Here is a 21,841-nt window from a genome sequence, read left to right on the forward strand (position 1 = left end):
ATGGGCACACTTACAGTTATTATCAGTAGGCAGTTTGAGCTACATGGCTTGCAAAACCTCTGCAGGGCAGGTAGACTTAGGCATACAACTTTTCACTTTCTCCTGCAAAGAGATCTGCTTTAGGTCACCATCCACGCTGTCCTAACTGGACCTCCACAGCCACAGCATCATCTGCAATGGTGTAAATCTACAACAGTGCGTGACCCAAGTAACCTGGATCATAGCTGGACGTCTACCTGAGATGACTTAGCAGCCATGTCTTTCAAAAGAAAGTCTTCATCTTGTTAAGAGTCACCAAGTCTACCCCACTATGGAAAAGATCACAGAGGAGACAGGTGGGATGAAATAGATGCAAAGCACAAAGCCTCTGTTAACTTCTCCTGGGCTGTACTCAGTGATATGAGCAGACAAACATCCTTAATGTGCAAATTCAGGATGCCAATAGGCCAGGGTGCTTGGCACCAGGCAGATGGCAACTCGGAAACGTGCTTGGTGAGAACCATTTGTGTATGCAGACACTTAGGCACGAGGGAAAACCTGTCCTAGTTTTGAACCATCCTGCACAAGATATATTAGCAAGAGTCAGCCATTCCCATCTGCTCCCACCTGTGCTGGCTAATGATCTTCATCCAGTGGAATCTATACAACATTTAACTGCTTTTCTCCAGGTATGATATTGGGAATGATAATACTGGTTGGAATTTTTTATATTTGCTTCTCTCCCCTCACATCACAGAAATTAGAGGTGACACTGTAGATTTTTTCCCTACGTTATATTTTTAGAGACAGAAGCAATAGTGGGAGAATCAAAAAAAAAAAAAAATATTACTGAACCAGAACAATAGCATGGTAGACAATGAATCAAAACAATTTTCAAATGCAAGGAAAAAATAATAAAAAAAAGAAAGTGACTACTGAGCACTAACGATAGGCTGTAATCAGAAACACTTATCTGGAATTGCCAGGCACCCTGAACCTGCCCCCATTCAGATTTTGTAAGAGAAGGCTTTCAATGAGACTGGTGCTAAATTATTGCCTCTAGTTTTACACTGCTCTCCTGTTAAAGTGGGACAAAAACTGAGCCTAAATTTATCTGAATCTTCCCATATTATGTGGGTCAGGAAGAAATGAGAGAAGGATTTGAATCATCTTGCAAAATCCAGTTATTATTGAAGTGTAGTGCTGAATGTCAAGATGTAGCACATTGCTAATTTTTTACAGTGTAACAGAACAGGGAATAAAGCCTTTAATCAGGAACAAACTTTACCTGATAGAGCGAAAAACCAATACTAAGCAGAGCTTCTCCCATTTTCTTCTGTCTCCTGCGGTTCTTCTGCATCAAGCCCACCAGTATAGTACAGCACGGCTCATTCAAACTCCCTTCATGGTCATCATCGGGTTCATCCAACCGGATTTTAAACTGGGGATTGGTCCAGTATGTCGCTAAGAATTCCCAAGGCGAGACAAAAAGGAGGAGATTTTGCTGTCATTGTAGCCAAGATGGCTGTCGCTAGAATTACAGAGAATATCTCTTTGGAAGGACTTTTGCCTGGAGTTTTTCCAGTCCTTTCCATTACATTATATGTTTTTATGTTTTCACAGCTATGCTGAATATCAGTTGGAGCCATGGCAAATCAAAGCACCAAGGTATTTCCTGGGGAGTAATGACCAGCAGGGAGGAGCTGATATCGTTAATTCCAGCCAGTCATTTATCTCCAGGAAACGTCCTTGGCCAAGGCTGTTACTGTTGCAAGGGGACCAAATGCCAGACAGCCTCTCCAGAGGTCTAACCTGAAAATGAATGGCAAACAACACTGCCACCGAACTGTGACACTTTCCTGGCCTACCCAACCCGCCGGAGGATTACTCCAGTCAGTAGCAAAAGCCGTGTAAGCAGGAAAAGCAGACAGAGAAAAAAAAGGAATACAGCCATGAATTAACTGCTTAGTGGGTCGGTAATCCCCAACGAGGAAATAAGTGTGAATTAGATCTTGGTTTAGGCTGCCAAGCTTTTGCTTACTATCTAAAACCTGCAGAAAGTGCTGCACCTCCAAGCCCTTCCCACCAAAGCCCCCTCCGGTTCACAAGCGTTTATTTTGACTGTTGTGTTGGTATTTCACCAACTGCCCCCTTGGCTGGGTCTCCACCTTGGTAGTTCTGGCAGCCCCCAGCAGTCGAACCCCGTCTCCACTCTCCATTAAACAGGGTAAGGTCCCATTTATTGACTTCGTTGCTTGTCAGGGTGTCAGGAGTCAAGTTGCAGATCTCAAGGCGGGTGAACTGCCTTTGAAAATCCGAAAATGCCATCCTAGTGCACAAAAAGAGCAGGGTTAGTCCATCAGCCTGCAACAGTCAAGGCAAGCGCAAATGGATGTCTCTCCCAACAGGGCAGCAAACGTCGGTGCTACAGAGCTGCCCAAAACCCCGTTTAATTGAACTCTGAAGCTTGGCACTGGCTTTTGGAAAACAAAATTTCCCACTCCCTGAATGAGCTGTATCGCCTGGAGGCAGTTGTTCTCAATGGCTGTTACACATTATGGGCCATTTTCTGTCCTCCCCAGCCGTGGGCAATCTCTCATGGATCATACTTCATAAGTAAATTCACTAAAATTGGTGGAACAAAATGTGCAAGGAGATGCCATTTAATGGGAGTAAGAGTTGGCCCTTATGAAAGAGTCACTCTGTAGAAAAACAGTCTCAGTTTGTGTTTTGCTTTAATTCTATCGTTAATGTTGGTTTTACCATTCCTAGTATGTTTGCATGAGTGACAGACCTTGATCACTTCATGCCGCAAGCAGAGGTCTGTTCTCATTTCTCAGTGCCTTATGGCCTATATAGCTGATTACACTGAAAGGCGGTGGACGTTTATCTTTCCAGTCTAGGACAGAGTGTCATGGATTCAGTACTGATCCACATATAATCAGCTACCTGGGATGGGCTTTCCATTAGGTCTGGGTAAACAGACTCTTCCCAAGCTGGTAATCTAAACTTTTTCATTAGTGTGTAGCATTTAGGCAAAAAAACAAACCTCAAAACATAGAGCAGCTGAGGTTCATTCTTGCCACCTCATTAATTTTATTACCATCTGGTCTCTATATTTTGGATAAGCACTGAGTTATGCAAGCTCTAATAAAAGATAATACTTGAATGGGAAGGGAGATAAACAAGAGGCTAACAACACACACATATGTCATTATTAACCCTTTTGGTGCTGGCAGTTTCTCTCCATCCAACTGAAAAGACTGCTTAAAAAGCATACGTGCACAGAAAATGTCCAAAAGTTTAAGCTAACAGAATGATTCTCACCAAAACTCTCCATCATCTGCTTGCTTATCCAGCACCTGTTTTTGTTTGGGATCAACATAATTCCATTCAGGAGCACTGCAGACAAAGCACAAAAGCAAGCTATTCAGTTGTTGTATTTTATTCTACGAGATTAGAGAGTTAGGCTCTGTCTTCAGTTACAGCTGATAAAGGAGTATGTATTTCTTCAACAACTAGACCTTCTGCCCCTCCCAATGGCGGTACACACTGCGACCTGACTATACAGGGCTGGAATTAGATTGCAACCGTATTTGCAACAAATAAGCCTTAAATTGAATCATCACTGCCAGGTGCCAGAATGTGCAGATATTGCAGACTGGCTGCATTAGGTAACACGCAGCCTGAAAGGCGGGCAGAGCTGCTCCATTGTAAGATCTGTTGGGATGCTGGATAGTCTCCCTAGGGAAATGATATAAGCTCCACTGCTGGGGTCACCAAAGAACAAGAAAGCAAAAAAGGGGGATTAGAAAATGTACTGCAGAAAACAGCATTGCTCCTTTCCCATACTGATGTTACTGTGCAGCAAGCTGGATTCTGCTCTGATCCGCTCCCACGTGATGGTGCGGTTCTGCACCTGCCCCAGCAGGGTTCTCCCACGGTAAAACAGGTGCAAGAAAATCAGGATACGGCATGTGTGCGTGCCTGAAGTGGCTTATCTTGGGGCTGAGCAAAGCAGCTATGATAAAGATAAGAATAATTCTAATGTTTACCTCTGTTTTCTATCGTTAAGTGTTATACGACATCAGCACCAGTATTGCAGTCAGTCAGGACAGGAAACTGCAATCTCAAGTATTGCATGAAAAGACATCATGGCCCAAATTAAAGTAAAATTTACGCTGTTCTAAATATAAAAATAAAAGAGGTGTTGTCACTGCCATTCCCATGAGATTCCAAGGTAGCTGAAGCCCAGACAGTTTCTGATAGATTTTCAAACTTCTGGGTTCTTAGCTTAGTCAACATCCTCATTTTTTCAAGATTCTCTAGTGAAAAACAGATACTGGCCTGATTTAGAGCACAGCAACCTTAGAGTTGAAGCAGAGGCACAATGGTTTAGCCGTGCTATATTTCCCAGGAATGGGAATGGTTTGCATATCCTGCTAAGGTCCTGGCACCTTCAATAGGATCAATCTGAGAAAAGTCGTCTTGTAAAATAACGTGGATATGGCTTGCATTGCGCTGCTCGCAATTAAAATGTGGGCTGTTCTCTCTTATTAGAAAGCTTTGCCTGAGGCAGGGAAGAATGTCCGCTGGGCAGAGCAGATCAATATCTAACCCGGCTAATAAATTAATAGTGTTTTATTCCAACTGATTTAGTATCTCCCCTAAATGTGCTTTGTGATTGGATTAACTGCATAGTCCCAATTTAATTTTTAAAATATACCAAAATACACTGAAGAGGGAGAAGCAGGCGCATATAAAAACCTACTTATCACTCCAAGCTCCAGTCCATTCCACTTCACCCCAGGGATTTCTAAGCCTCATTAGTTTCTCTGGCTGTCCTCGGTAATATACCTAAAAAGATCCACAACAAACAGAGCCTGAGCACTTCCAATATTGCAATCATCACGGGGCAATTGTTTTTCAGACAGGACAAAACACAAGTTGTACTTGAGTGATGCAGTCTATTACAACTTGCAATAGTTAAAAGACCACCTACATACCTTCCACCCTTACTTTACATTATCCTGTGCCATCAAGTGAGCCATTAGCTGCAGCACTCACCATTTCATATAAAGACAGCAACATGCAAGGGAGAACATCAGCTACAAAACGGGAGGGTATCTACATCCTCAAAAGCAGGAGATGTCACACAACGCAGCAAGGCTGGTAAGAGGTTATTTGGCATGGACACCTCTGTAAGGATTCCAGTTTCAGAGGAGCAGGAGTATCTAGGGCTCACTGTGAAGGTGAGACTAATGGAGGAGTTCATGAAAGAGGCTGCTTCTTCTTTCCCATTAGTGCTGATTGGCAAAGTGCACGCTCCCACCTTATGCAGTAGGAACACGTGGGCAAACGGCTGCCTCTTCTCCTGTTTCTCCTTTCCATACCCTCCATTTCAGTAACAGCTTGGCCCACCTTTACATTTTGTATTCCAGTCTGTTGGTACAACACAAGTTGCAGACTGCACGGTATACTCTATAACTACCAGTACAGAGCTTTCAAACTGGCTAAGTACTACAGATGATACTTTCTTTTTCTGTAAGAGGGTGCATAAGGTAGCAACATTTTTGTTTGGTCAGTCACAGAAAGACATCAAAAAGTTGAAGGCACTGCAGTATTGCAACTCCAAGTTGTTTTGTATGATGGCCCTGGAGAGGCTGACTTACCTCTTCTGCTCCAGTGACAGAGTAAGCATGTCCCTTTACCAGCTTGAGACTTGTGATTGCTTCTATATCAGCTGCAGTAGTTATCTGGGACAATTAAAGTATACACATTTAGGACTACATATTGTGTACAAACACAGCTTTCATGAGCAAATTAATATGGGCGGAGATATCCAAAGTGGTATGCACAATAAATATCAATATTCCTGATGCAAAGTGTATTAAATAGGGGTGAGATCCACAGCAAAAGTTCACCTCCACAGTTTCATGCCCCTAAATATGCAGTCCTAGCACAACTGAGATTCGAGAATGTATCATGAAATCTAAATCTAAATCCAATTCCCAGCTCAGGTAACAGATCCAGTCATTTGCAAAGATGTGTGAGTTCGGCTCTAGCCTATCTCAGTTGAGATCCAGCATATCAAAATTTCAACTCTAGTAATCCTATATGCCAGGATTTCAAACAAGATAATGAAACGGGATGTGAAAGGTGTGGAGTTTCCAAAACATGTACAAATATAATCTGTAACTTGAAAGAATTTGCATTACAGGTGTCAATAATCTTTGGGATTGAAAACCAAAGCCAAAATCAGACTACAGGCTACAACGGAAGTACCTCAAAGAGTTTGTCTCTGGGAGTTGTGTCTGGAGCTGAAATTACACAGAATTTGAATGAGAAAAGATACTCAGAGAATGAAAACAGAGTTCAGGAAGACCAGTCCCCAGTTCATGGCTCAAAGTATTATCACAGGCTGTCTTGTAAAAAGGGAGGCATGACAAGAGTTGGTTATTTGGACCCTCATCCAAAGTTTTTTATAACTAAAATCAATAAAAGTTTCCCATTAATTGTAGTATGCTTTTAATTCAGACCTTCCTACCTATGTCTAACATTGGTCCAAGCTTTTTTTACAATATGGACCAGATCCCTGAGAAGAGGAGCTAGGAGAGTAAAGCGGCTGCAGTCTCTTACATCGATGGAACAGCCAAGCAACGACCCCACTCTCAGAGCCTTCTGGATGATTTGGTACAGGTCTGAAGGAGCCCTCCGCAGCTCATAGGACTCGGAGATGCCTCCAGTAAAATCCTCAAAGCCCTCCATTGTGGACCCTCCTGTGAGAGCTTCATAAGAGCCATTCAACCTGTGGGGGAGATGACAAGAGCTACATAAGGGGCCATCTCCACTTGTAAGCATTGGCACTGCAGAAAGAAGGGTTCATAATTTAGTATCCCTCAGTCCGTGTGATCATCAGTGTGACTTGGGGCACCAGAAGTAAAGCCCCTTGAAACAGACGGCTGGCAATACCCTTTATGGACCTAAAGGAAACTGTAAATAATGGGTGGAATGGAGGCTGCATTTGAGTGAAAGGCGTTGTGTTTAACACCACAACCGCCTGGGCAGTCAACTTCTGCAAACCCAGGAGCACTGCCTCCTGCTTAGCCACCGTACTTGGCGTAGGCCTTCTCCAGCAGCGCGCTCCAGAACTCGTTGCCTTCCTCCGAGTGCGTGAAGAGCAGTTTCCCATTCTTGGTGGGCAGCCTGTCATCCACCACGACGTCCACCCACTCCCCGTACTGCCAGAACTGGTGAAAAGAAGAAAGGAAAAGATGATGAGGGCCGGTGCGCACATAATAGCTTCACACTACCATCTTCCTACCCCTTCACTTGTCATCAGTTCCCCCTGGATAAGTCACTGTAAGGTTCCACTCCCGTGTTGGACTCCTCTCCCTTGTATTAGAGGCAAACTCTTCCCAGCCCTGTGAAGCACTGAGCAGGTTTCCTAACGCTGTATTAAATTTTGCTGAAGGTATTATTAACAGTAACTTGTTGCACATAACATCTGGAACACTGTCTGTGCTCCATGCAGAGCTTACATGGTAGAGAGTCCAGAAAGCTAGCGTGTAGACAGGGCACTCTAAAGTCTCTTTTCTTGTCTACTCTTCTAAGGCGCAATCCATTGAAAAAAAAAACAATGCCCCTGTAAAAATGCTGCAAGGAGAGGTCACCCAAAGGGGAAGCACTCAATAGTGCTAATCCCTTCTGAAAATACTGGGAAATGTATGAAACATTGCTAATGCTAATTTTTTACCTGAACACTAAAAACATTTACTCCAGAATTTGACGCAGTCCTGAAAGAAGATAATTCACACACCCTCTGCTGAGATGAGCTGGTGGAAGGGATAGGTATGTGCTCTATAACATCTGTCCTCACCAAAACACTTCCTTTAGCTTTGTAGAGTGAATCCATACTGCTCACACCTGAGCCCAACCTCTAGTCAAAGCAGGCTGGCTCAGTTCCAACACACGGGGTCTGCAGGCAAGGAAATCCAGGCAAAGGTGCAGGGAGGGAAGGGAAGGAGGAGAAACTGCGTCAGCCTGAATTCACTCTTGACCGTCGACAGCGACAGAGCTTGGCTTGACTCACGTGGTGTGATGGTTTGGCTCAGTTTACAAAACCTCTATAACTCACCAGAGCCCTATCAGCTGTAAGACAGCAGAACCTAGCCAGTAATCAGGTGTCACTTAATGTTATTTAACTCTACTCTTCTTTTCTTCCCCCTTCTCCCCACCCCCCCAATTTCACTTACACTGTAATTCTTAAATATTTAGCCTGTGCCAAACACAAAAAAGCTGCTTTTAGCTAAGTACTAGCATTTTCCTCTTTTATTCTCAATACTCTGATCATATAGGTACCTGGAAATGAAAGATTCCAGCATAGTCCTTCTGGAAACTCTGAGCCTTGGGAACAACGCGGTACAAAACATCTGGATTCAAAGTGAGAGATGCAATGGCAGCTAGGAGCCAGCAATCACCTAAAAACATATACGTTACAAGGCAGAAAAGTTAATTAATAAATAAGGGTTTGCCAAGCTGATTCTTACACCATTATGTCACGGTCTCATCTAGACTAAAATGCCAGCATTAAGTGCTTCGCAAGGTCCTGCCAGACTCGGTATTGGTTCAGCAATCCATTCTTGTTTTGGTGTGTTATTTACCGCTTTTGCTCGTTTTCCGCTCACCCAGACCGCATAGGTATCTTGGGGTCTCTGAGGCTGATCATGGTGGTAATTTCAATGGTCTAGTTTGGACTTTGCTGTTTTTATTTTTTAATGAAGCTGTGAAAGCAAGCTGCTTTATCTAAACTTGTCAATGCCCTCAGGAGACTAAGAACATAACCAGAGAGAGGAGGCATTTGAGGTACGTGGGTTGCAAAGCCTGGCTGGGCACTATAGAGTTAATGACCTACAGTACTTTAACTAGACCCAAGCCACCACACCTGGGAAAGGCAAGGGCCTAGAAGGTGTCCAGAAGAGTGCAAAAGCTCTGGGTTGATAGAAAGGTGGTGGGAGAAGATTCAATGGATAGCAGATTCAATTCCTATCTTTGGAGAAGATTCAATGGATAGCAGGCACATGCAGGTGGCTATTCCTTCTTAGCCCTTTCTTTGAACCAGCACTTAGGGCTATTGCTATGGATTTGCCCGTGAGTCTAATGGAAACTGAAGTCTCCTGGGAACTCTACAAGGAGGTGAGTCCTTTCTCTGTCCCACTCCTTATCCTGGAAAGGATGGGCATGCCCAGCCCACGCTGGAGGCTGGATGTCTCTCAGCTCGAGCTGTTTGCTGTGTTAGCTGCTTGTTGTGGATTGGAGGTTGTGCGTGTGGAAGCCTCTATCACACCAAAGCTGGTGCGCCTGGGAAACTCAGTGACTCATGCGTTTCTTACAGTATTTGCATACTGCAAGTAGTAGGAAGAATTTTTGTGGTTCTGTGTTATTTCTGAGGTGTGCAGAAAGTCTAGGGAAAAAAAGCTGCTCTGAAGGTACTAACATTCTCCGGGTTCCCTGTGGATTATCTGTGCCAAGACATAGTTTCTTTGTGCAGGTGCATATTCTGAAGAAGGAATTGGTGTAGCACCTCTTGCTTCAGTGGAAATAAGCTAACAGAGAAACCAAGGAAAGAGTTTAATCTGTAGCATGATTTAATATCTTAGAGCAACAGCTAACTCTTTATATTGACTTGGGCTTTATGATTTAGTGTCACGATGAATATAATTGTAAAGGTAAGATACGGGGACTTGCCTGGTGCTGTGTGCTCCCTGCTGCCTGTACCCCGCTGGGAGGTACCCAGGTGCCTCCTACGAGCTGAGCAAGAAACAGCTGATCCCAGTTAGGCAATCAGTGACCTGAGAAACACCTATAAAGAAGTGCCCCTGGTGTAATGACCTGTAACCACCTGAGCTGGCTGATCTGATATGGGTGGAAAACCGTGATTCACCCAGTGTGCCAGCCCAGGCATTTCCAATGAGGAGGGAAAACTTAGTATGTGAGGTGTCACTTGAGCTTTCCTTGAGGATTGCTCTTTGTCATCCTGGCTGCCACATCCAGGAAAGAGCATTCAAGCTGGAAGGGGGTAGAAAATGGCTGGATTACCTGCTTCTCCCCATCCACCTGCATTTCTTATGAGAAGAGGTTAAAAATTGCTTGTCCTGCTCATCCTACACAAGTGAAGTTTGAAGCGGAAGTGTGAGGCAGGTTAAATGCTACTTTGCAGAAAAATCGTTTGAGCCAAGAGCTCTTACTTGAAAGGTAATATTTCCCTTGCAGAAGAGAAGATAAATTAAAATAAAAAGGGTTGTGAGATGTTTAAACTGGAAATAGGAAAAAGTTGCTGCTGTGCATACAGAAGAGAGAGTCCAAAAGCCTCAGCCTCTAGAACAACTATGAGCAAAAACCTTCTAAAGCTCATCTTCAACCTACCTCTTTTACAAATTATTTTGCATTCTGTGGAAGAGGACTCGACTCACTGGCCTGGAAGGTTCCTTACAGCCTTAGGTACCTATGTATAAAATAAGTAAAATTGGGAGAGCACAAGGCAGGGGAAAAAAGGCCTTAAGAATCTCCTCTTACAAGAAAATGTAGATGCACGAAAAAATGAGACTGCAAACACTCAGACCTGCTTTGTATCTATTTCTTTGAGACTTTCCTTGGTACCGGTGTATGTCTTATGCTGTTATAACTTCTGCTTTTGCTTGGAGAGGTAGAAATAATGGTGATAAATCTGGGGAATGGCTCTTCAGAGGAGGAAGATGAAAAGCCTTATAAAGTTAGAACTGAAGCCCTCATTTTTTCAACTACCCCAGATTTTCTTGCTGCCCTGGCTGTTCCTGGCATGCTGCGAAGCACAGAAGACTATTTCTGAAAAGATGGGAGGGTGGGGGTCCTGGTGTCCCTGTTGTGTCCCTCCACCCCTGGTGAGACCAGAGGTCTGTAGCAGTGACGAGTCGGTGCTCTCCCAATGTGCAACATCTGGAAGGGTTTCCCCGTCCTGGTCCAGGACAGGATTTACAGTCAGTGAAGGGGAAACTACTCTGGGCTTTGCTGAGCATGGTGTATGTCTGATGCACAATTAGGCAGAAGAATCAGTGAAATGAGAGGAGTTGCCTTAAATACGTTATTTACTTCCCTGACTCAGAACTAAACAATTTCAGAATCTCATCCCTATAAGATGCCAAATGCAGCGTGAAATCCTTTATAGCTATCTTACGGTATGAATTAACTTCTTAGCATCTGTGAGAGTGAGTGGCATTGGCACTAGCACTTCTGCCTCCCTGCAAACGTGCCATGCAATCTAACCTTCCAGGGAAGCATTAGGGGCAAGTCTGCTCAAAGCTCGCCTGGAAAGAATTGTATTGGAAGAATTGCAGGCCTTAAAAATAGCTATGCCTGCCTTGAGCAATGCGGAGTCCTGTCTCTAAACCTTACTTGGGGGCCTAATATCTTTGGCTAAGCTTGCGGCTAAACAAATATTAACCGTGGCCTCTGAAAGGAACCAGCTGGGAATTGGCTGCTGTGCAGTAGCCTGATAAAAAGGATGGTTTGCATGAGGTGCCTAGATGCAGATGGTTTGGGGCCATATTTTATATAGAAGTGATGCATTACATTCAGATTCCTGTAATATTGGCTTTAAGACAAATGAAAGAGGATGCAGGAATCTGTCCATACCAAGGAGCTTCCAGGATGGAGCCTAAACTGTGCAGGTTGCCTCTTATCTTCTTGTACACCACAATGGGATCCCGGCCTATTAATAAGGTTTCTCAGCCCTACTGGATAATGTATTACTAGTTGTACAAAAGTACAAGTTGACAGTACATGTTCCTTTTTTCAAAGTTCAACACCATTTTGTCGGCACCAAATTTCAGAGGTTTTTTTGTGGTTGTGCCCACAGTATAGTGCAGCAGCACAAGCTCCCTAGAAAGGCAGCTTATGTAGGACCACTAAAACTTGTCCTGATTCAGATGGAGGTTATGCGTCACCTTTCAAACTGTGAGGAAAGTATTTGATTCCCTTCCTAAAAAGTGAATTTTTGGAGGGGGAGGAAATGAGGCCAATTGGCCAATGAATTAAATATTTAATTAAACTGTATTTCCAATACAGTTATAGTCAGAAAAAATGACAATATCAAAAAGCATTTCTGCTCACTGTATGCGTTTTTGAAGTTGTAGCCTTTTAGCTTATAAAAAGAAATTGTAAAAAAAAGTCTTCTCAGCATTAGCCCTGCAAGGCTAAATCACCTACGGACACATACACTGCTTTCTGCTCAGTCTCATATTTCATGAACAAAAGTTTCAGACAAGTGCCAATTACAGTGTTTACTGCTGCTGCTGAATGTGCTAAAAAGAGGCCAGCTTGATTCCCGGATCTGAAGTAATTTGTAATGTTGGTAAAGTCCAATTCTTTCTTTTCTTTTTCTTTTTTTTTTTTTTGTAATTTGAAATAAGCAATTCTGACCTTCAGTTTGTGGTGGAAAGGGCAAGCATGAAGCCTAGCTGTGCCTACATATATGTATATATGTACACACACACGTGATCTTGGAGAATTACTTTGCCTATTGGTGTACTTGAAATAAAACCACTCGCTGCTCACAGATGTACTGAGATGGCTCGTGTTCTCAGTGCTACGCAGGCACCTCCTGGTTTTCAGAGATAATCGAATTGCTGCAGAGAATACCGAATCCTTGGTGACCTGGGAGCTGAGCGACTCCTCTATATTGATGATGTTTACCCAAGCGCGCTGCACTCACAGAGGCCATAAAATAAATGAGAAATTTGATTAGTTTCTGTTGCCACGGAGCAGTGCTCAGTTTCTGTTTAGCTACCATCAAAGTGCCTAGACGCAGAGCATCTAAACTCTTCATTGATCTAGTGATGGTGAGTTTGAGCCAAAAGTCCAAGTGCCTGGTTCCAAGACCTAATGGACAGTACAGAGGCGTTTCTGTCCTGACTGTACTCTGGCTTGTCGCTATTTCAGCAATGCCTGGGGTTCAGAAGGGATCCAACTAAAATGCTGTGGCTCTTGCTTCCCGGTTTGTCAAGCAGATTTGACTCTCAGCTTTAGTCCCTGCTGGAAGCCTTTCTTCAGAGCTCGTAGTACCTGGGGCATCCTACCAGACATCAAGGAAGCACTGACACGCTAGCTTTATAATTTCTGGCAGTGCAGGCTGTTCCTGCTTTGGGATTTCTAAAGAAGGCTTCCTAAAGTTTTTTGAGGAAATGAATTAAGCTCTGCAGCTGTACAGAAAGGCAAAGGAGCACTCAGCAAAGGAACAGGCTTTCTTCTCTTTGGGATCCGAGTTGTCAGTGAATGTATTTCTTGAGATCTAGGGGATCTATCTCCTAGAACAAGGATCTCAAATACCCCTGGGCCCATGGGACTGAACATCAGTAGGGTCATATATTAATGTCTATGGAAAAATAAGTGAACAAATCCAGTACTATTAAGCACTCTCCTGCCTACAGGAGCTCCAAAGGCTCCCTCAACAGGTATCAGATTTATCTCAGAGCTGTCGAGCTTTGGTTTGTTCTCCAACCTACGCTTAACCTTCTCAAATCTGCACACAAAGACTGTGTGGGGTGGGCTCCTCAGCTGGTGTGAACTGGTGCATCTGCGTTGGCCTCAGGGAACTTCTCCAGCTGACAACCCAGGCCAAGGGACCTGCAGCTCCTGGAGTGCCCTCTGAGCCTGCACAACAAAAGGCGCCCCATGAATATAAATGGTGCAGATCTGGAAAGTTAATATTAAACTGAGAGGGTTTGAGTATGTTTTATATTCTTTAAATTAAATTTCTGCCACTTGCTTCTTAAAACCTTCTGCAAACAATTCTGGGGTTAACTTATTCAGATAGCTGCAAGAAAACTTCATAAGTCACCTTCAATAACACAGGCTATGTGACTGCATTTCAAGTTGTTACTAGGCTATCAAAAAGATATGGTTCAAAGAATGTTTAAAATATTTCAAGTCTTTCAAGTTCCCATCAAACTTCCCAAGCTGATATTCATCTAGCTTACACTGTTGTCAAAGAAATAAGTTTAATGGAGTGAGACTAACTCTGGGGTTTCTTGTTCCTTTTGTTCATATAACCCCAGACCTGTAGCGTTATTTTTAAAAGAAAAGAAACATGTTTGAGAATATTATTAAAAATAGGCTCTATTTCCCTAAAGGACTTGTTAAGGGGTCACATACATGGCTTATGTAAATATGTAATGAGGGTCTGTTTCAATAGAAGTGTTTTTACGTGAGGGCTTTAGTAACAAGGGCTTTGATATTTAAGGTGTTGGATCAAATACCAAAAAAGCATAGTATACCTCAGAGATGTAAACCAAATACCTGAATGCTAAAAGAGAATTCCCATGCCTATATTCTGAAGTTTATTTTCGTGAAGGGTCAGCGTGTGTAGAAGTGATTGTAAGGAGCCTTGCAGAAACAAATTGGATTATCTTTGATTATTTTTTCTTTGAGAGAGAGAGAGCGCAAAGGAAGTTCCTTTTCTCAGAATCAGATATTGGGGCTTTTCTTCTAAGTTTAGGAGTCACTTTCAGGACCAGCACTTGGGGTAGTGCCCACTGAAGGCTGGCTTGAGAAAGCCCAGAAGCAGACACCGTCCCCAGATTCACGGGAGGCTTTTGGATCCAGTTCTGTTGTTTGGTGGATTTTGGCACTACTCTCTAATGAAAGCCCATTTAGCACAAAGGACTGGGACTCCACAGAGACATTCAGGAGGTGGCAGAAATAAAAAGGGTCTCCGGGTATTTGCATTCAGTTTCTAGGCTTAACACAAATAATGCATTGACCTCTTCTAGTTTAAGAGCAGGTAATATTCTTCAGCCCTTTAGCTTGCAATCTGTCAAGGAAAATGAGGTTTTACTTCAGGCATATGATAGATATTTTTTTTTTATGCTATTATAGAAACTTCCCAAATTGGAGGTGACAAGAAATGTCGCTTTTATTACTTATCTGAACCATTTTCCTAAAATACAGTAAGTAATTTCCCCATACTCTGTTCCAACATCCACTGAATAAATATCCTGGAGCAAGTATATGATTGGGTGTCTTATTTTTAGCGTTTGGAGCACAGGCCCACACACCAGGGAATTTTTTAGCAATAGCTTTAATGGTGCTGTGTTTACAGGACCAGCATTGGTATTATTTATTGCCAATGACTTGCAGAAATTGTTTGAATCTCATTTGCACAATGGATGGGCTCGAAGACCAGTAAGGTCAGGAGTACTGCGGAAAGCAGCGCAGGAGGGAGAAAGGCTGATTTCTCTGTGTCTAATCTATCAAATTCTCATTACAAGAGTTTCAGCCTTCTCGCCTCTATATGTAGTCAGGAGAGGTTGCTGCTGCTGTCTTCTGGAGCTGGATCTTATCAGCGAGGCAGGCAGGCTGCTGCTGCAGCTCTTCGAAGGGGGAATAAAGCCCCCTTACAGCTCCCTTCTGGCCGCTTGCGTAGGAGCTCTGATTAAACAGCAAGCACTGGAGAAAAACAGGTAAGAAAGTTTTGCTATGATGGATCTCCAGGAGAGGACGAGTGCTGTCTGAAAGACATCTCATCAGTGTCAGCCCCTAATTTGGGGAGCTGAGCAACACTGCCTTTTTCGGCTGCGTTTGCACAGCGTGCCCGGTCACTCCTGCCTCTGCTCGCAGCTCTACACCAAACGCCGCTCAAGCAGAAGGACCGTTCAGCATGAAGGGCTTGGAACAATTTGCTTGTTGTGGATGGTATTACAAAGTTTACGTGCTCTGTTAATTTTTTTACGATGTGGTCCTTGTTTCTAACACGTGCCTGCAAGCAGATGGGCCACCCTGCTTGGCGTGAAATGGAACGTCATAGCCCCAGCCCCTGTACTAAACCAGTTCCTGCTCTGCCCCTTGGTTCTTGTGTACTTGTTTTGCGTGAAACTGTGGCCAGAACTTGCTCTGCCTCCCGAATAAAAATCTAGGCTACTGGGTGAAATTTCCCTGGTGTCCCTTGTCCCCTGAGTCTTTGGAGCCGCTCTTGCTGGGATGGGCATGAAGCCCGCTCTCTTGCTTCAAGGCAAGTGCTCTCATGATTACGTTGGTGTCCAGCTCTTCCTCAAGAGGTGAAAAGCAAACAGTCTTCTGCTCCACAAAGGGATAATTGGCTTTCTACCTCCAAGAGACAGTTTGGTGTCTCCCAGGTTTGATAATACTCTTACAAGCCTATATACACCCCGTCCCAGCCAGCAATGCTGCTGCGTGAGTCCCCTTCTTGGGTATCTGCCTCTCTCCATGCTATGTCTGGCAGATAGCCAGTAAAATGGTCTGTGTATGAGGAATTTTTAAATTAAGCTGCTTTTTTTTTTTTCCCTTCTTCCAAAACAAAATTCAGAAGCGCTGTACGTACCCAGGTCTCCTTGGCAGACATCTGTTCGAGTAGCTCCTCCAATTATAAACTGAGGGTTGCTGCATAACTCCTGAAAAGACACATTTTCAAAGTATGCATCACCCTTTCTGGTCTGAAAAGTTCCCGTTTCTTGTTCATTGTTTCAATGTGAAGGTTCAAAAAATATTAAACACTTTCAACATTTCTTAAAAAATATATCCTTTGCCCTTTATCTGATTAATGTGGTGTCAGAACAACGTTGCCTTATTAAATTAAAAACTGCACGTATTTTTTGGAGGAAAATCCTGAAGCCCTTTGCTACTTGAGACTGTCAGTGATACTGGTGAGCATTTTTGCTACTGTGAGGACAGAGGTGAAAATTCAACCTCAGCATTTACATCTTATTTTGTCTTGCTGTGGTTTTGGCTCAAGCAGCGCAAATGAGTTTGTGACCGTCACTGCTGGGTCTGACACTGGAGCTGAGTTGAGCTTCCACTGCCACCGGCATGGAGGATGTTCCCCCACCCTGACCCCGCTTCCTGGGAGGCCAACCACCCAAACGCTTTTATTAGTGACCCCCCATTTCTTCCTGGCCCTTTGGGGCCAGCCAAGTAGGTTATGGCAATGACTGCTCCTCCTAACCCACCTCTGAGCCCTCCAACAATTCACGCCCTATATTAGGAAGTTAATATTGTCTCTCTAGAGACAAAAGCCTTCCCTTTCTCCCGAGCATTTTCCATAAGCTTCTGGATGGCAGCAAGGGGCAGTTTATAGGAAGCCTAACTTGGTGACCAGCGTTGAGGAAGGCTTAAGCTCTCCTAGAGAGCGGCGGTTGTCAGCTCTGAGCATCCCCATGTCACTGAGCCACGGGACAACCCAGGACTTCTTGTGTGTGCTGAAGAGCCAGTTTGTGAATCTCCTCTCACAATAGGTGTGATCTCAGCTACATCCTTTTTGCTTCTGTGGTTATCCAGCTGGTCGGTCTCAGTGGACAGGAGTCAGGAGTTACCTACCACACAGAAAAGGTTTCATGTTGGTTTTCCTCTCCTCCTTCCAACTCGGTGCACATGGTGGCAGTCAGCTGCATGTGACTTATTACTCGCCTAGACACCTGTCCTTTCTGAGCCACTGCCAAGTGCCACATACACCTTTCTCCCAACTGCATTTCCACCTTCTCCCTTTCTATAAACCCACGGTTGAACTCAGAAGATAAGTCTTTGATGGCAGAGTGTCTAACACTCACTGTCTGCAAACCGGCAGTCACAAACCAGGGGGAGATGACCTCAGCAGTGGATATTTATTTTGCAGGGCGCATTTCTCCAGCAGAGCTCTTCCAGATTGCCCACTGGGTCCTGCTGCCTGTTTCAGATGCAGGCAGGTGAGTGAACAGCGATCCCATCAGCCTGCAATTGTGGGCAGTTTGTAGATGGAAACTTGTCGGTTGGTTGAAAAAGTCCAAGCAATGAGCAGAGCTGTGATCTCCTGTTGGAGTCATCCGCAACCCGCAGAAGTAGGTCAGATCCAGGTTCCTCCACAAGAGAGCAAAGCAGAGGGTTTGTCCCCAGCACGTGTGCTTGTGCCACCTTGCAGCAGGGTTGGACGCTGCCCGATGCATAGGGATAAGCCAGTGGGTCCAGTTACTTGAGGGCTAAGTGTCCATAAACTGCTTGTTTCTCTGCTGAGTGCCGGGAGGGCAGAGGGGTCCCACGTGGGCAGGTCTCTGGCAGGCAGGGCTGGGACATTTAACCCCGCTGGATTTCAGCCCTCGGTCATTCCTGACCACACTACGCTTGTGGCTGTGCCTCTGCCTGCACCGGGCACAACGTTGCTCTTGCATGAGGGACCAAAGTATAATTTAATGAGTTTTCTAAGGCTGCTGGTCTCCCAGAGTAGACAAAGCCAAGAGATACATCCACGGTACTTGCTGCTGAAACATTCCGATGCCAGAGTGAAGTGCTGATGGACAAATGGGGTTGCCAGGTTAAAAACTTGGTGTTATTAAGCCTGCAAGTTTCCGTTTCTTACTTTTCAGGTGGAAAAAAGAAAAATCTAAGCCTTGAAATTTTCCCGTCTTCTCTCATTCTCCTTTCCCCCATCGGAGGAACGTAAGTTGGTTTTTTTCCTTCCTTCCCCTTTTTTCAATTGTTCTTGACATTGCAAGGAGGGGCAAAATGACAAAGGAGGAGCAAAGTAGGGACAGAAAAAAATGACTGAAAAATGAAAGTGCAGAAAAATCTCTGAAGCCCTGATTTTGTGGTTTTAAAAAAGGTCAGCATCTAACCTTTCCTGATGAAAATGACCATTTTTAAATGAAAGGCTACTTATAGGATATATGTATTTCAGTAATAACAGTTCCAGATAATTGTTCTTTAACTCTTCTAGGTGGCTTGAAGTGAGGCAGAGGATTTTATTTAAGTATTAGCCTGATTTCCTGAGGTGCACAGTGGCAGGACCATGATGTGGGTACCGTTACAATTGATGGTCGGTATCTCCCGGGGTGTCCTGCACTCTGTCTGGATACATGTGGTGTGTTTACATCGTCTCTGGATTGTACCCTGGCCTTATAGCTCCGTGGAGCTGGGATGGACAGAGAGGAAGCAGGTTCCCATGAAGCAGTTATAGGATTCCTTGCTTTATAAAGGGCTTAGGAGATGTGGATTTTTTTTTTCCCCCACCCCCTTTTCAACCTTGCTTCTGCTAACCATGAGGTAAAGCGAGATAGAAGAAAAAAACCAAAACACACACGAATAGCAGATATTCAGGTTCACCACTGATTTAGCATGGATGTTCAGGTGTGCTTTGATTAGATCTGAACCCAGTAAAACAGGCAGTTATAAAGCATTCTTACCGTGGGGCGCTTCCAGATTATCCCCTGGGTTTTGAAGGAGTACGGTCCCAGGTCCCGGTAGCCCAGCACGGAAGGACAGGCTGGGAACTCCTCATCCTTGAACAGGGTGCCAGCCTGCAGGCACTGCTGCTTCAGGGCTTCGTAGTCCTGCTTCAAATACTTGATGGCGTTCCTGTTGGATCCCAGCCCATCCGCGGCCGCTCTTTCTTGGCACAGCCTCGCCGCGACCCTGGACATGCCTGCCCGGCAGCCTGCCCTCCCGGCGTGCGGCACGGCTCTGTCCTTGCCTCCTGGCCCAGAGGAGGTGAATATTGGCAGGTAGCAGGCTCGGGTGGAGCCGGGGGCTGCCCTACGCGCTCCAACAGCCCTGGAGGGAGGAGGCACCAGAAGCGCAAATATGTACCCGAGATGTACCTGAGAGACGTGGGCAGGGAGCTGGCAGGGGCCGCAGCCGGCGCTGCTGGGACTGCGGGCACTGCCTTGTACTACTCCCCCGTTATTTGCTTAAAAGCTTATGAATTCCCTGCCCCTTTTTAAAATACACTTTTAACAAGGAACAAGGGAAAACAGTGTTTTTGCAGACACGCCTATTTACACATGAAAAGTGATTGTGTGCGTTCAGTGTGCTGAAAGTCAGGCTTGAGGACCAGCGCTTTAAAAATCCAGATGAAGATGGTTTAAAACGCCTTTCCTTCCTTCCGAGATCGGGCCCTAAACTGTTGGAGGGTAAAGCAGTCACAAAACCTAGTGCTGGATAAGCACTAGCCAGGAAAATGTTGAAAAATTGAACCCACTTCTGGCATAAGTAATCTTTTCTAAAAAAAATTGTCTCTGGTACTCTCAAAGCAGTGTGATTTTTATGAATTAATTAATAAGCAATAAAAGGCATGAACTTGACAGAGCTAGAGATGGCCCCTTGGCCGTATGACCTGCAGAGGGCAAGGATACAATCCAGGAGCATGACCCAGGCCAAAAGTGGAAAATTATATCACCAAATAGGAGGCAAGCTGGTAACCCCTGCCCCCCATCTCCAGTGTGACCTTGGGCAAAAGTCACTGTACCTTCCCCATCTATAAAAACGGGGTCTTATCTCAGCTGGTGAGAAGTTAGCCATCATGTTTACAGTCTTTTGGTGGTGCTTCCTGCATATAAAATGTTTATGAGCAAAAAAAAAAAAAAAAAAAAAAGCATGCCTTGGGTGCAGAAGGCTTTTTAGATCTTAAAAAAAAAGTGGTTCCTGCTCTTGTAGTAGAAAAACTCCAAGTTTCTACCCATTTTGTACTGACAGAGGGGTGCACACCTCCCCGGCAAGGTGGCTGCAAATGTCTGTAGGTTCAAGAACTGAAGCGGGAACAATTTTCCGCAGAGCACAGCTGCTCTCTGCTGTCTTCCTATTTAATGCCCAGGTTTCCCCAGCAAAGCCCACTGCGTGTCCAGCTGAGAGCTGGGTAAACAGTAACGTTGTTTGCCAGAGAGTCTGATGACTACCCCTTGGGAAGTTTAGACAGGAGGTGTGGGGAAGGGAAGACAGGATTTTTAAGGACCGAAACCGTTGAGATAAGGAGTCCAAACAGAGGCTAGCCGGGTGGCTTGTCTGCAAATATTTGAAGAGCATGAATGCAAAAGAGGAAACGAAATGACTTGGCCGGTTCCACGTGGGCACAAGTAGAGAAGGCTGGGCTGAGGGAATTACTATACTGGTTATCTAAAAATTAAATTAATACTGTTAAAATTGAGTAAAGGAGAAGGACAGCCAGAATTTCATCTCTGTTACATTTCAGTACTTCTGGGTGTCTCTGTGTACTGAATCAGAATAGAATGTGTAATAATAAAGGGTTGAGGGGAACATTTTTTCTTTCCAGGCTGGGTTTTTTTTCCTGACAAACAGACCCATTCAGAGGTACCCACTTTTTCTGCTCGTGAAGCAGAATACGGGTTTCTTTCCCTCCCTGCACCAGCCTCTTACATTGAAATTTCCTCTGATCCTGGGGCCCAGAGGCACGCTCCCGTTTTGCTGCGCTTGCTGTAAGCTGCAAGCTTTGGCAACGTGGCTCATGGAGAAGCACGGTGCTCCAGCATTTGGGAAATGCCATTTTGATCAGGAATCTTTTGTTTCCCATGTACTTTTTTGGACATACACTTGATATGCTGTGTGCTCTGTAACTCCGGTTGCCACTGGACATGAGTGTGCACGGAAGGGGTGAACCACTGTGCATCACCAGCGTGTTAAGGTGTGATACAGAGGAAATACAATCAGATTTTAACCTTTCTAAATTCCAGTAAAATGTGCCATGGAATTTTTTCTGTCCTGTAGCTCACATTTGGGAAGAGGCTGAGGACAACCATTTTCTCTGACAGAGGTCACCCAGTGTGACCACCACAAACCTCTGCTGCTAGTGACCTGTAGCACAGCACTTCAAATCCATTTCCAAGCTTGATTAGCGGCAGAATGATTTATTTTGTGTAGAAAGTGATACACAAGCACCATCTAGAGGATATAAAGAAGAGGAAAAGATGATGATTATATAGTTGACTACAGCCACAACTGACAGTTATATTATGGGGGGGAAAATTTTCAGGTTCTCCATGATTCTCAAAAATGCTGAAGTGGCATTAACCCCTAGGGAAACAGTAACCAGAAAAAAAAATACTGAAATTATTCT

General features: G+C 44.5%; 1 protein-coding gene across 1 annotated transcript in view; it reads right to left on the reverse strand.

The window, feature by feature from the left end:
• Positions 1-20,662, reverse strand: part of CAPN8 (calpain 8) — a 31,831-nt gene extending 11,169 nt beyond the window's left edge. The window contains exons 1-10 of the mRNA XM_075148163.1: positions 19,179-20,662; positions 16,352-16,421; positions 8,341-8,459; positions 7,096-7,229; positions 6,619-6,787; positions 5,652-5,735; positions 4,751-4,836; positions 3,307-3,381; positions 2,148-2,308; positions 1,268-1,443 (exon numbers count right to left, since the gene is read on the reverse strand). Of these exons, the coding sequence (XP_075004264.1) occupies positions 1,268-1,443; positions 2,148-2,308; positions 3,307-3,381; positions 4,751-4,836; positions 5,652-5,735; positions 6,619-6,787; positions 7,096-7,229; positions 8,341-8,459; positions 16,352-16,421; positions 19,179-19,415 (1,311 nt within the window). The 5' untranslated portion in view covers positions 19,416-20,662. The remainder of the gene's footprint in view (positions 1-1,267; positions 1,444-2,147; positions 2,309-3,306; positions 3,382-4,750; positions 4,837-5,651; positions 5,736-6,618; positions 6,788-7,095; positions 7,230-8,340; positions 8,460-16,351; positions 16,422-19,178) is intronic.
• Between the last annotated feature and the right edge of the window lie 1,179 nt (positions 20,663-21,841).

This window comes from Calonectris borealis, chromosome 3, assembly GCF_964195595.1.
Source record: "Calonectris borealis chromosome 3, bCalBor7.hap1.2, whole genome shotgun sequence".
Lineage (NCBI taxonomy): Eukaryota > Metazoa > Chordata > Aves > Procellariiformes > Procellariidae > Calonectris > Calonectris borealis.